This window comes from Cyanistes caeruleus, unplaced genomic scaffold (assembly GCF_971803275.1).
Source record: "Cyanistes caeruleus unplaced genomic scaffold, bCyaCae1.hap1.1 HAP1_SCAFFOLD_516, whole genome shotgun sequence".
Classification (NCBI taxonomy): Eukaryota; Metazoa; Chordata; class Aves; order Passeriformes; family Paridae; genus Cyanistes; species Cyanistes caeruleus.
Window position 1 is genome coordinate 1 of NW_028256227.1, and position 14,779 is coordinate 14,779.

Consider the following 14,779-nt stretch of genomic DNA (forward strand, 5'->3'; position numbering starts at 1 on the left):
CCGAATTCCTCCCTTTTCACGCGGATCTTTGACACACACGGGGGAAAACCGGACTTTTCCGCCCCCAAAACCCCAAATCCTGGTTTTGGAAAGAAGGAAGGCAGGACTTTACCGAGCTGTTGACATTTGTTAGTAAAGGGCAGGAGGCCACAGGCCCGGGCAGCTATTGGGGTGTCCCCTCCTCCAGCAGCTCCTCCTCAGGGCTCCCTCAGCTCCTCTGGGGCTCCTTCCTGCTGGAATTCACAGGGATTCATTCCCTGCCGATGGAAAAGTCCATTTGTTACTCCCCACACAGCCAGGCACCTTCAGTGCCCCCGATATTCCCGGGGATCCTGGTTTGAGGTGATTCCTGCTGGCTGGAGCGGGGTTGAGCCGTGCTGCTGGAGCTGATCCCGCTGGCAGCGGCTCTCGGGACACGGCCACGGAGGAGCCGGGGAGGCTCCAGAGCTTCCAGCCCATGTGGTGTGGAAAACCCTCCTGGGAGAGCATTCCTTGGGCACAGCAGCTGCTGCTGGGCTCCTGTCCGTGCAGGAGTGCTCTCCCTGTGTCCCTGTCCGTGCAGGAGTGCTCTCCCTGTGTCCCTGTCCGTGCAGGAGTCCTGTCCTTCTGTCCCTGTCCATCCATGAGGTGTCCAGGATCCCATCCCTGTGTCCCTGTCCGTGCAGGAGTGCTGTCCCTGTGTCCCTGTCTGTGCAGGAGTCCTGTCCTTCTGTCCCTGTCCTTCCATGGGGTGTCCAGGAATCCTGTCCTTGTATCCCTGTCCATCCATGGAGTCCTGTCCCTGTGTCCCTGTCCTTCCATGGGTCCTGTCCCTGTGTCCCTGTCCATCCATGGGATATCCAGGAATGGTTCCAAACTGACAGAGAGTAGGTTCATGTTAGAGGTGAGATATATAGATACATTATATATATATATATATATATATATATATATATATATATATATATATTAGCTATATTAATTATATTAATTATATTAATATAATATCCCAAACCACCAGAGATCCCAAACTTCCAGAGATCCCAAACCTCCAGGGATCCCAAATTTCCAGAGATCCCAAATTTCCAGGGATCCCAAATCACCAGGGATCCCAAACTTCCAGGGATCCCAAACTTCCAGAGATCCCAAATTTCCAGAGATCCCAAACTTCCAGGGATCCCAAACCACCAGGGATTCCAAATCACCAGGGATCCCAAATTTCCAGAGATCCCAAACTTCCAGAGATCCCAAACCTCCAGGGATTCCAAATCACCAGAGATCCCAAACCACCAGAGATCCCAAACTTCCAGGGATCCCAAACTTCCAGGGATCCCAAATTTCCAGGGATCCAGGAGCAGCCACAGCTGCTCTGGGAATTCCCTCCCCTCCCAGGGAAGAACTTTCCCACCGTCTCCGCTGGAATCCTTTGGGCAGTTTGTCCTGGCGGGGGAGGACAGAGGGACAGGAGCTGCTCCAGGAGCTCCTCAGGAGCGCCCAGGCCAAGCTGCTGCTGCCCAAAACAAATTCAAAATAAAAACCTTTCCAAAAACAGCTCCGGGATTCCAGCTCTGAATTTCAGGATCCCTGGAATGCCGACGCTTCTTTTCCCGCCCAGCCCCGGCAACAGCGAGTAAATAAACGTAAATAAATGAGCGAATTAGAAAGAAAAAAAGAGAAATAAATAATAATAAATAAGTAAATAAATGAAACTCACATTTCCCCCAGGGCTGGCCTTGGCAGGGCATTAAGGAGAGCCAAAGGACAAAGATCTGGCCGGGTGCTGATGGCAGCTGGAAGGGATCCAGCTCCCATCCCTGGCAGGGGGAAGGGCAAAGCTCAACATCCCACGGCTCCAGACGGATTTTCCCGGCTGGAGAGCCCCGGGATGGAGGGAGGGCTGGGAAATGAAGGGGTTAAATGGTGATTTTTAGCACGGGCTGAGCTGGAAAGTTCAGCTTTTTATCTGAAGGGTAAAGAAATGAGGAACTGGGAGCTGCTGCAGCTCCCATCAGGGGATCCAGGGAATGTTTGGGGTCACAGGGATCCAGGAATGGTCACAGGGAATGTTTGGGGAGGATCCAGTGATCCAGGGAATGTCTGGGGAGGATCCAGTGATCCAGGGAATGTCTGGGGAGGATCCAGTGATCCAGGGAATGTTTGGAGAGGATCCAGTGATCCAGGGAATGTCTGGGGAGGATCCAGTGATCCAGGGAATGTCTGGGAGGATCCAGGGATCCAGGGAATGTTTGGGGTCACAGGGATCCAGGAATGGTCACAGGGAATGTTTGGGGGGATCCAGGGAATGTTTAGGGAGGATCCAGTGATCCAGGGAAAGTCTGGGGAGGATCCAGGGATCCAGGGAATGTTTAGGGAGGATCCAGGGAATGGTTGGGGTCACGGGGATCCAGGAAAGGTCTCAGGGAATGTTTGGGGAGGACCTAGGGAATGTTTAGGGAGGATCCAGTGATCCAGGGAATGTTTGGGGAGGATCCAGGGATCCAGGGAATGTCTGGGGAGGATCCAGGGATCCATGAAATGTTTGGGAGGACTCAGGGAATGGCTCAATCGATTCCAGTTTGCTCCTGCCCGGGAGGACCCAGGGGGCTCCAGGAGAGGCTGTGGAACCTCCACACTCGTTTCCACCTTGCTCCTCACACGAGCTCCCTCTCCTCAGCCCCAAACTGATTTCCTCAGGAAATCTGCCTGTCCCACCAGGACAAACCCTAAACCTTTATTTGTGCCCTCTCTGCCACCAGAACAAATCCCAAACCTTTATTTGTGCCCTTCAATGCCACCAGAACAAATCCTAAACCTTTATTTGTGCCCTCTCTGCCACCAGAACAAATCCCAAACCTTTATTTGTGCCCTCTCTGCCACCAGAACAAATCCCAAACCTTTATTTGTGCCCTTCAATGCCACCAGAACAAATCCCAAACCTTTATTTGTGCCCTCTCTGCCACCAGAACAAATCCTAAACCTTTATTTGTGCCTTTCACTGCCACTACAGCAAATCCTAAACCTTTATTTGTGTCCCTCAGTGTCACCAGGACAAACCCTCACCTGTCCCCGCGGCTCTCAGGGACCTGCCAGGTGGGCTCAGGGTGACCCAGGAGCTCGGGGACAGCGCGTGGGGACAGCAGGGACAGGTGGCAGCAGCAGCAGCAGCCCACGAGAGGTGCCAGGACCAAAGGCAGCCCTGGCTGGGCCATCTGTGCTCGCCCGGGCCGGCCTTGCAAAGCCTGGCTCTGCTGAGCCGGGTCTGCCCGGATAATCCAGGGGTGGGATGAGGCAGCTCCTCCTGCAGGGACACCCAGAGGGGCTGGGAAAGGCACCCCAAAGCAGCTCTGTCCATCCACACCCCGTCCGTCTGTCCATCCACACCCCGTCCGTCTGTCCATCCACACCCTGTCCCCCTGTCCATCCACACCCCGTCCGTCTGTCCATCCAGATCCCATCCCTGTGTCCATTCAGGAATCCTGTCCATGTGTCCATCCTGACCCCGTCCCTGTGTCCATCCAGATCCCATCCCTGTGTCCATCCTGACCCCATCCCTGTGTCCATCCTGACCCCATCCCTGTGTCCATCCTGACCCTGTCCCCCTGTCCATCCTGACCCCGTCCCTGTGTCCATCCTGACCCCATCCATGTGTCCCTGTCCATCCTGACCCTGTCCCCCTGTCCATCCTGACCCCGTCCCTGTGTCCCTGTCCATCCTGAATGGGAGTGGGGCAGAAATGAGTGAGAGGGACAGAATTGAGTGAGTTTAGGACAGAATTGAGTGAATTCAGGACAGAATTGAGTGAATTCAGGACAGAATTGAGTGAATTCAGGACAGAAATGAGTGAATTCAGGACAGAATTGAGTGAATTCAGGACAGAATTGAGTGAATTCAGGACAGAAATGAGTGAATTCAGGACAGAATTGAGTGAATTCAGGACAGAACTGAGTGAGCTCAGGACAGAATTGAGTGAATTCAGGACAGAATTGAGTGAATTCAGGACAGAATTGAGTGAGCTCAGGACAGAATTGAGTCCAGGACAGAGCTGAGCGTTCCCAGGACAGAAATGATCCCCAGCCCTGGCTGCTGGCCACGCTGACTCAGCTGAGCCCTGCCTGGAGCCCGGCCGGGCTCTCCCCGAGCCAGGAACCCCCAAAATCCCCCGGAGAGAGGGGGGGGCTCGGCCGGGGGGTCCAGGGAGAGCCCGGAATTCCAAACACACGGGACACCAACACCACTGGGAGGTTCTGCAGTAATTCAAAGTTCAAATAAAAATTAAATTAAAAATTTTTTTTGGGGTGGAACGATGGAATTAAATTAAATTTTGGGGTGGAACAATGGAATTAAATGAATTTTGGGGTGGGACAATGGAATTAAATTAGGAATTTTTGGGTGGAATAATGGAATTAAATGAATTTTGGGGTGGGACAATGGAATTAAATTAGGAATTTTTGGGTGGAATAATGGAATTAAATTAAATTTTGGGTGGAACAATGGAATTAAATGAATTTTGGGGTGGAACAATGGAATTAAATTAGGAATTTTTGGGTGGAACAATGGAATTAAATGAATTTTGGGGTGGGACAATGGAATTAAATTAGGAATTTTTGGGTGGAATAATGGAATTAAATTAGGAATTTTTGGGTGGAATAATGGAATTAAATTAGGAATTTTTGGGGTGGAACGATGGAATTAAATGAATTTTGGGGTGGAACGATGGAATTAAATGAATTTTGGGGTGGAACAATGGAATTAAATGAATTTTGGGGTGGAACAATGTGGTTTTTGCCTCTCTGCCAGTGATAATTACAGGCTGACTCCTCATCCCAACGTTTTCCAAGGGCTGGAAACTCCGGGAAGGAATCCCAGGGATTGAGGGATCTCAATCCCGAGTTTTGGCCTTGTTAAACCTCTCCTGGCAGCTCTGGAAGTTTTTTTATTTTTCCAGCAGATCAGAGGGAAAAGCGCCAGGAAAAGAGGAGATTGAACCTGGATCAGGCACATCCTCTTCAAAGGGTTCCTGTCAGCCTCACGCTGCTGCCACTCCTCAATTCTGCTTTTTCTGCCTCCCCAATCTGTGTCTGATCTCTTTATCTAGGTAATCCAAAAGGAAAAATTTAAAAAAAGAATATTAAATAAAAAAAAAAAAAAAAAAAAAAAAAGAGGGGGTAAACGGGATTTTTTATATTAAAAAAAACCCCCAAGGGTTTTAAAGAAATAATGAAAGAAATAAGTAAAATAAATAAACGGATTGTTGAATTTTTAATTAAATAGTAAATAAGTAAATAATGAATGTGTTGGTATTGATTTTGAAGTAAATAATAACATAAAGGATGAATAAATGGATTATGAAATATTGAAATAAAGAAGAAATAAATTATTACATTTTAAAGAAATAATAAAATAAATAAAGGATTAATTAATTAATTAATTAAATTTTAAAGAAACAATAATGAAATAAATAAAGGAATTATTAAATGTTGAAATAAATAATTAAATAAATAAAGAAGAAATAAATTATTAAATTTTAAAGAAATAATAAAAAACTAAAAGATTAATTAATTAATTAATTAATTAATTTTAAAGGAATAATAATGAAATAAATAAAGGAATTATTAAATTTTGAAATAAATAACAAAATAAAGGATAAATAAAGGGATTGTTAAACTTGAAACAAACAGCGAAGTGAATAAAGGACAAATAAATGTATGGCTGAATTTGAAATAGATAATAAAGAATAAATGAAGGGATGATTAAATTTGAAATAAATAATAAAATAAACAAAGAATAAATTTATTATTAAATTTGAAAAACGATAAAATATATAAATAAAATAAATAAATAAATAAATAAATAAATAAATAGATAAATAAATAAATAGATAAATAAATAAATAGATAAATAAATAAATAAATAAATAAATAAATAAATTTTAAAGACATAAATTAAATTCAAATAAATGTTATTTAGCCCCTCTTTGCCCTGCCAAAAGCCAAGTTTTGAAGGGAATTATCTGACAGGATTCCTCCAGCTCCACAGCCCCCTCCTCAAAAAAACAGCCTGGATTGCACAGGGAACTCACAGCAACGCTTCAGCTCCTAAAAGTTTGAGGCTGGGAATAATTAAACTCCTGTTTCCATCTTTCCGTGTCCCAAACCATTATTCCACCCTTGGAAAAACCTCTGGAAAACAGCCTTGGGAAAAGCACCCTTGGAAAAACTCCCCACAAATCACCCCGGAGTTCATCCAGCCAGAAAAGCAAACGGATCCCATTTTACAGAACGCAACAAGCCCAATAAAATCCTGAATTTTTAACTCCTGGCAAAGTTTGAGCTGCTCCAATCCTCCCAAATTTGTGTTTGAAAGCCTCGAACGCGAATTCACTCCAAGAACTCGCGGCCACTCCCAATCCCCCCCACCCCAAAAAAAAAAATAATAAAAAAAAAATAAAATAAAATAAAAACAAATCTAAACTTTCCACGGGAAATAAACCCCCAAACGGAGCGGTTTAACCCTTTCAGTGCTTTCTGTGAGGGAGCAAAAAGCAGCGCGGGGAGAGGAGCGGCGGCTCTCACCCCATCCCCGGCGGGAGCCGCTCCGCGATCCGCGCTCGCCTCCGGCTCCTTCTGCCCCTTCCTCTTTCTCTCTCTCCTTCTCCGGATCCGGATGCTCTTGAAATTTCCTCCGGAATTTCACTGTGAAGCCGCTGCTGCTGCTGCTGCTGCTGCTGCTCCGCGGGGCGAGAACCGGCAGCGGTACCGGGAGAGGGAGCGGTACCGGGAATGGGAGCGGCTCCGGGAGCGGTACCGGGAGTGGGAGCGGCTCCGGGAGCGGTACCGGGAGAGGGAGCGGTACCGGGAATGGGAGCGGCTCCGGGAGCGGTACCGGGAATGGGAGCGGCTCCGGGAGCGGTACCGGGAGTGGGAGCGGTACCGGGAGAGGGAGCGGCTCCGGGAGCGGTACCGGGAGAGGGAGCGGCTCCGGGAGCGGCAGCGGTACCGGGAGCGGTACCGGGAGAGGGAGCGGTACCGGGAGAGGGAGCGGTACCGGGATCGGTACCGGGAGCGGTACCGGGAGAGGGAGCGGTACCGGGAATGGGAGCGGTACCGGGAGCGGTACCGGGAGCGGTACCGGGAGTGGGAGCGGTACCGGGAGCGGTACCGGGAGAGGGAGCGGTACCGGGAGAGGGAGCGGTACCGGGAGAGGGAGCGGGAGAGGGAGCGGTACCGGGAATGGGAGCGGTACCGGGAGTGGGAGCGGTACCGGGAGCGGTACCGGGAATGGGAGCGGTATCGGGATCGGGAGCGGTACCGGGAGCGGCTCCGGGATTGGGATCGGCGCCGGGATCGGCTCTGGGAGCGGCTCCGGGATGGGGAGAGGCTCTGGGGGTGGTACCGGGATGGGCACGGGAATCGGGAGAGGCTCCGGGATCGGGAGCGGCACCGGGAGCGGCACCGGGATCAGCAACGGGAATCAGCCCCGGGATCGGGATCGGCCCCGGGATCGGGAGGAGCCCCGGGATGGGCTCCGGGAGCGGCCCCGGCTGTGTCCCGGCTGTGTCCCGGCGCTCCCCGCTCCCCTCCCCGGCCGCTCCCCGCTCCCCTCCCCGGCCGCTCCCCGCTCCCCTCCCCGGCGCTCCCCGCTCCGCTCCCCGCGGCTCCCGGAGCTCTTTGTTATCCCCGGCCGCTCCCTGCCCGCTCCAGCCGCCCCATCCCGCTCACCTCCGGCCGCTGCTCCTCTCCCGACTTTATTCCCGGTGCCGGCAGCACCACCTGCCGGGGGCCGCGGGGCTCGGTGGCACCGGGTGACACCGGGTGACACCGGGTGACATCTGCTGGCACCGGGTGACACCGCGGGGCTGGCACCCATGAGCGCTGCCCGCCGGCTCCTTCAGATTTTCCCTTTTTAACTTTCCAGGTCCTGCTCTGCCGTTGGATCCTTGGGGTTTTCCCTTTTCTGGTTCCCAAATCCTGCTCAGCATCAGCTCCCAGCTCTAAACTCCATCTGGAATTGTGTCTGGAGTTCTGGAATTGTGTCTGGAATTGTGTCCAGAGTTCTGGAATTGTGTCTGGAATTGTGTCTGGAGTTCTGGAATTGTGCCTGGAGGATCCTGGGAATTGCAGGATCCAGGAGGGATCCAGGATTCAGGAATTGGAGGATCCAGGATTCAGGAATTGGAGGATCCAGGATCTGGGAGTTGGAGGATCCTGGAGGGATCCAGGATCCAAGAATTAGAGGGATCCTGGATCTGGGAATTGGATAGGGTTAATCCAATTCCCTCTGGGAACTGGAGGATCCAGGATCTGGGAATTGGAGGATCCAGGAGGGATCCAGGATCTGGGAACTGGAGGATCCCAGGATCTGGGAACTGGAGGATCCCAGGATCTGGGAATTGGAGGATCCAGGATCTGGGAATTGGAGGATCCAGGATCTGGGAATTGGAGGATCCAGGAGGGATCCAGGATTCAGGAATTGGAGGATCCAGGATCTGGGAACTGGAGGATCCCAGGATCTGGGAACTGGAGGATCCAGGATCTGGGAACTGGAGGATCCCAGGATCTGGGAACTGGAGGATCCAGGAGGGATCCAGGATTCAGGAATTGGAGGATCCCAGGATCTGGGAACTGGAGGATCCAGGATTCAGGAATTGGAGGATCCAGGAGGGATCCAGGATTCAGGAATTGGAGGATCCAGGATTCAGGAATTGGAGGATCCCAGGATTCAGGAATTGGAGGATCCAGGAGGGATCCAGGATCTGGGAACTGGAGGATCCCAGGATCTGGGAACTGGAGGATCCAGGAGGGATCCAGGATTCAGGAATTGGAGGATCCCAGGATTCAGGAATTGGAGGATCCAGGATTCAGGAATTGGAGGATCCAGGATCTGGGAACTGGAGGATCCCCATGGATCAGGACCAGCCCTTGACCTCCCTCCTGTGACTTTTGGGGAGGAAACACAAAATCCCGAGGCTGGGAAGGGAATTTTTCGGTCCTGGGAGGGAAAAGCTCGGGCTCGGTGATTCCAGAGGTGCTTCCCAACCGAAATTCCGGGATTTTGGGAAGGAAATCCTCCATCCAGAGGTGTTTCCAGGGAGAGGAAATATCCTGATTTCCCAAATATTCCCAATATTCCCGTTCAAGCTGGAAGCAGCTGCCTTGCCACGGAATTCCACAAGGGAAAATCCATTTCCAGGAAGATTTCTGCTTCCATGGAATCGTAAAAAATTGGGAAAAAAATCAGGAAAAAAAGGGGTTTTTTTTCCCCAGGATTTTCCTGGGAACTTTTTATTTTCCAAGGAAAAAAAAAAAAAGGGAAATGCATTTGAAAATGAGTTTTTAACTCAGAAAAAACCGCTGGACTTTCAGCTCCTCTGAGCCCTCACCTCAGGAATAAATTCAATTTTTAAGTTGATTTACGGAATTTTTTGGGGAGATGTGGAGAAAGAAAATAGTTTGGAGAGGATAAATAAAAGGAAAAGGAGGAGAAAAACGGGACAAAAATTTCACCTCTGGTAAAAACCAGGCTAGCAGCGGCCTCGGGGGGCACGGGGAGGATTTAATGAGCTGCCTAAAACAGAAAATCCGAAGGTGAAAGAGCAGAATTTGGGGTATTTTTAGCTGCTTTTTAATTTTTAGGATTAATTTGTTTAATTGGGCAAGGCCAGAGTTCCGTAAAAGTGGATCTGGGTCCGTTTTGGGAAGGAATTTGTGGTCCTGGGTGGAAAAAAGGAGGAATTTTGGTTGGGAAGCGGCGGCTGGGGACATTTCTGGGTGGGTTTGGGGTTTTTTTTTCCCTGTTCTAGGATGGGGGGAATGAGGGATTTGGGATTTGGGATTTGCAGGAGATGCGAAGCGATGGGAAAAATGAGGGTGAGAGGAAATCCAGGGATTTTTCTCTTTGGTTTTAAGGAAACCCAGGGTGGAAGGGGAATTGTGAGGAGTTTCCAATCCATTCCCAACAATCCCTGAATCCCCGGATTTGGAAATTTTAAATTAAATTCCGGTGTGGAACCCGCTCGGATGTGGGAAGCTGGGAAGGGAAACTTTAGTGTCCAACGGGGGAAATTTCATCTGACCCAGCTGGGATTTGGGGAAGGGAATGGGAGGGAATTCCCAGGGAAGCTCACGTGGGAAAGTGGGAAAAGAGAAGCTCCAGGGAAACCTTGGAGAGCTCCGGGAGAGCTGGAGAGGGATTTGGGATTGGGATGGGATCCCAGGACACAGGGAATGGGTTCAAACTGGGAAAGGGGAATTTGGGTGGGATTTGGGAAGGAATTCCTGGCTGGGAGGGTGGGAATGGAATTCCCAGGGAAGCTCCATCACTGGAAGTGCCCAAGTGGGAAAAGAGAAGCTCCAGGGAAACCTTGGAGAGCTCCGGGAGAGCTGGAGAGGGATTTGGGATTGGGATGGAATTCCAGGACACAGGGAATGGTTTTAAATTGGAAAATGGGAATTTGGGAAGGGATTTGGGAAGGGATTCCTGCCTGGGAGGGTGGGAATGGAATTCCCAGGGAAGCTCCATCCCTGGAAGTGCCCAAGGAAAGTGGGAGAAGCTCCAGGGAAACCTCAGAGCTCCGGGAGGGCTGGAGAGGGAATTTGGGATCTGGGATGGGATTCCAGGACACAGGGAATGGGTTTAAACTGGGAATGGGGAATCTGGGAAGGAATTCCTGGCTGGGAGGGAATGGGATGGAATTCCCAGGGAAGCTCCATCCCTGGAAGTGCCCAAGGAAAGTGGGAGAAGTTCCAGGGAAACCTTGGAGAGCTCTGGGAGGGCTGGAGAGGGAATTTGGGATTTGGGATGGAATCCCAGGACACAGGGAATGGAAAATGAGATTTTGGGAAGGAATTCCTGGCTGGGAGGGAATGGGCTGGAATTCCCAGGGAGGCTCCATCCCTGGAAGTGCCCAAGTGGGAAAAGAGAAGCTCCAGGGAAACCTTGGAGAGCTCCAGGAGAGCTGGAGAGGGATTTGGGATTTGGGATGGGATTCCAGGACACAGGGAAGGGGTTTAAATTGGAAAATGGGAATTTGGGTGGGATTTGGGAAGGGATTCCTGGCTGGGAGGGAATTGGGGATGGAATTTCCAGGGAGGCTCCATCCCTGGAAGTGTCCGAGGAAAGTGGGAGAAGCTCCAGGGAAACCTCAGAGCTCTGGGAGGGCTGGAGAGGGAATTTGGGATTTGGGATGGAATCCCAGGACACAGGGAATGGAAAATGAGATTTTGGGAAGGAATTCCTGGCTGGGAGGGAATGGGCTGGAATTCCCAGGGAGGCTCCATCCCTGGAAGTGCCCAGGTGGGAAAAGAGAAGCTCCAGGGAAACCTTGGAGAGCTCCAGAAGAGCTGGAGAGGGATTTGGGATGAGGGATGGGATCCCAGGACACAGGGAATGGGTTTAAACTGGGAATGGGGAATCTGGGAAGGAATTCCTGGCTGGGAGGGAATGGGATGGAATTCCCAGGGAAGCTCCATCCCTGGAAGTGCCCAAGTGGGAAAAATGAAGCTCCAGGGAAACCTCAGAGCTCCAGGAGAGCTGGAGAGGGATTTGGGATTTGGGATGGAATTCCAGGACACAGGGAATGGGTTCAAACTGGGAAATGGGGAATTTGGGTGGGATTTGGGAAGGAATTCCTGCCTGGGAGGGAATGGGCTGGAATTCCCAGGGAAGCTCCATCCCTGGAAGTGTCCAAGGAAAGTGGGAGAAGCTCCAGGGAAACCTCAGAGCTCCGGGAGGGCTGGAGAGGGAATTTGGGATTTGGGATGGAATCCCAGGACACAGGGAATGGGTTTAAACTGGGAAAGGGGAATTTGGGAAGGGATTCCCAGGGCAGCCGTGGCAGCCCCAGGATCCCCAGGATCCCCAGGATCCCCGGGGCAGGAAATCGTTCCCGGCCGGGCTCTGAGTCCCTCCCGACCCCAGAAATCCTCAGGGAACGCCACAATTCCTTAAACAGCCAGAATTTTATTGCCCACGGAGAACGCAAACACTTCCCGGCCCTGCTGCATCCAGCCAAGGCTCCCACGCCACAAAATTCACCCCAAAAAAATCATAAACCAACAAAACTGGGATGTTTTTCCCCCCCCCAAAATTTTGAGCATTAAAATTCGGGGTTTTTTTGAGCATATTCTGATTTTTCGGGTGTTTTATTGCTCAAATCTGGGGTTGTGATTGGCCACTCAGGGAGATATGCAGGATTGAAAAGGGGATTTTAAAGATTTTGATTTAAATTTAATTTTAAATTTATTTTAAATGAATTTTAAATTTAATTTTAAATTAATTCTAAATTTATTTTAAATGTATTTTAAATTTAATTTTAAATTTATTATTTTAAATTTAATTTTCAATTTAATTTTCAATTTATTTTCAATTTAATTTTCAATTAATTTTAAATTTATTTTCAATTTAATTTTCAATTTATTTTCAATTTAATTTTCAATTTAATTTTCAATAATTTTCAATTAATTTTCAATTTATTTTAAATTTAATTTTCAATTTATTTTCAATTAATTTTCAATATAATTTTCAATTAATTTTCAATTTATTTTCAATTTAATTTTCAATTTATTTTCAATTTAATTTTCAATTTAATTTTTAATTAATTTTAATTTATTTTAAATAAATTTTAAATTTAATTTAAATTTAATTTTATTTTTTTTATTTTTTTTATTTTTTTTTTAATTTAGAAAATGTTGGGTAGGAAAGAATCCAAAAGGAAAATATTTGAGTTTTTGAAATCTGAAATATTTTGAAATATTTGGGGTTTTTTTCTTTAAATCTGAATTAAATCCATTTTTCTGGAGCTTTCTCCCCCTCCCTGAGCTTGAGGAGCAGCAAATGGGGTCAAAAATCAGAAATAAAATAAAAAATAAAAGATAAAACCAGTTTTTATTTGGGATTGAAAGCAGAGTGGGATGTCAAGAAGGAAAAAAAAAATATATTTTATATTGATTTTGGGAAATAAATAAATCTTCACGCTGCAGGGTCTTGTAAAAAATTAAAATAAACCCAAAATACATAAAAAACTACCCAAAAACCAAAAAAAAATCCCAAAATAAATAGGAAAAAATTATTTCACACCAAAAAAATAAAAAAAAAAACCCTCAAAATAATTTGGATTTAAAGGCAAGAGGAAACCAGGGAGGGTTAAATTAAAAAAAATTGAAAATAAAATTAAAATTTGTTCCTGGGGGTGAAAGGGGAGCTCTGGGGCACAGAGGTGTTGTGGGGGTGGATTTGATGCACCAAAAACAAGCAGTTTGGTGAGTTAAAAAAGGAAAAAAAAAGGAAAAATGGACATTTCTGGTGCACTGAAAAATGAGAAAAAAAGGGAAAAATGCACCAGGTTTTTGTTGCATTGAAAAAGGAAAAGAAAAAGGAAAAAATGCACATTTTTGGTGCAAAAAAAAGGAAAAAATGCACATTTTTGGTGCAAAAAAAAGGGAAAAATGCACATTTTTGGTGCAAAAAAAAGGAAAATGCACATTTTTGGTGCAAAAAAAGGGAAATGCACATTTTTGGTGCAAAAAAAAGGGAAAATGCACATTTTTGGTGCATTAAAAAAGGGAAAATGCACATTTTTGGTGCAAAAAAAAGGGAAAATGCACATTTTTGGTGCAAAAAAAAGGGGAAATGCACATTTTTGGTACAAAAAAAAGGGGAAATGCACATTTTTGGTGCAAAAAAAAGGGGAAATGCACATTTTTAGTGCAAAAAAAAGGAAAATGCACATTTTTGGTGCAAAAAAAAAGGAAAATGCACATTTTTGGTGCAAAAAAAAGGGGAAATGCACATTTTTGGTGCAAAAAAAAGGGAAATGCACATTTTTGGTGCATTAAAAAAGAAAAAAAAGGGGAAAAAAATACAAATGAGGGGAAAAATAGGAAAAAGCCCCAGGTTTTTGGTGCATTTAAAGGAAAATCAGGAGTGGTTTATGAGAGCACAGAAAAGGAGCTCCCTTCCCTCAGGTGGAGAAAATGAAAAATTGCAGGAGATTTGAAGATTTACCCCAAAAATTGATCCTTGAAATGTGAATTTTGGCAAAAAAAAATGGGGATTGCAGCAGATCCTTGGTTGGAGAAAGGATCAGAGCCAGGCTAAGCACGGGCGTTAATTCTGAATTTTGGTGAGGAATCCCATCCCAAAAACCAGATTTTTTTGGTTTTGGACCCCAAAAATCCTGCTGTGTGGTCACAGGAATCCCAAAAAACAACCAAAAAAAATTTATTTAATTTAAGGAAAATTGGAAAATAAATGCATATCTCGTACAAATGGCCAAAATCACAAGTGGAAAAATAAGGAATGGAAACGTCACAGGAACCAGAAATGCGGCTACGCTGAGGTTGGAGGTTTCTACTCGCACTAAAATGGGGGGAAAATGTTCATTTTTGTTCGTTTTTGTTCGTTTTTGTTCTGCTCTTGGGATGGGAAGTTGCTGCTCCTGCAGGGAAAGGAGGGAATTCCGGGTGGAGCCGAGGAAAATCCGACCAAAAGCAGCAGAGACACCACGGGAGGGAGGGGAATGGGCAGCCGAGCTGGGGGTCTTCATGGAAGAGAGCTGGAGAGGAGGGAGAGAGAGAAAAGGGGGAAAAGGGGGGAAATATGGGGGGAAAAGGGGAAAAAAAGGGAAAATGGGGAAAAAGGGGGAAAATGGGGGGAAAATGGGGAGAAAATGGGGGGAAAAGGGGAGAAAAGGGGAGAAAAGGGTGGGGAAGGGGGGAAAAAAGTACAAAATGAAAAGAAAAAGGGGAGAAAAAGAGGAGAGAAAGAGGAGAGAAAGAGGAGAGAAAGGGGAAAAAAGGGGGAG

At 47.3% G+C, this 14,779-nt stretch overlaps 1 protein-coding gene across 1 annotated transcript; it reads right to left on the bottom strand.

The window, feature by feature from the left end:
• Positions 1-6: 6 nt before the first annotated feature.
• On the bottom strand, positions 7-7,430 carry LOC147645351 (uncharacterized; the record flags this gene model as incomplete). Its single annotated transcript, XM_086874719.1, has 3 exons — positions 7-257; positions 1,694-1,793; positions 6,552-7,430. A coding segment is annotated over one exon (762 nt), but the record flags the coding sequence as incomplete, so codon positions are not given.
• Between the last annotated feature and the right edge of the window lie 7,349 nt (positions 7,431-14,779).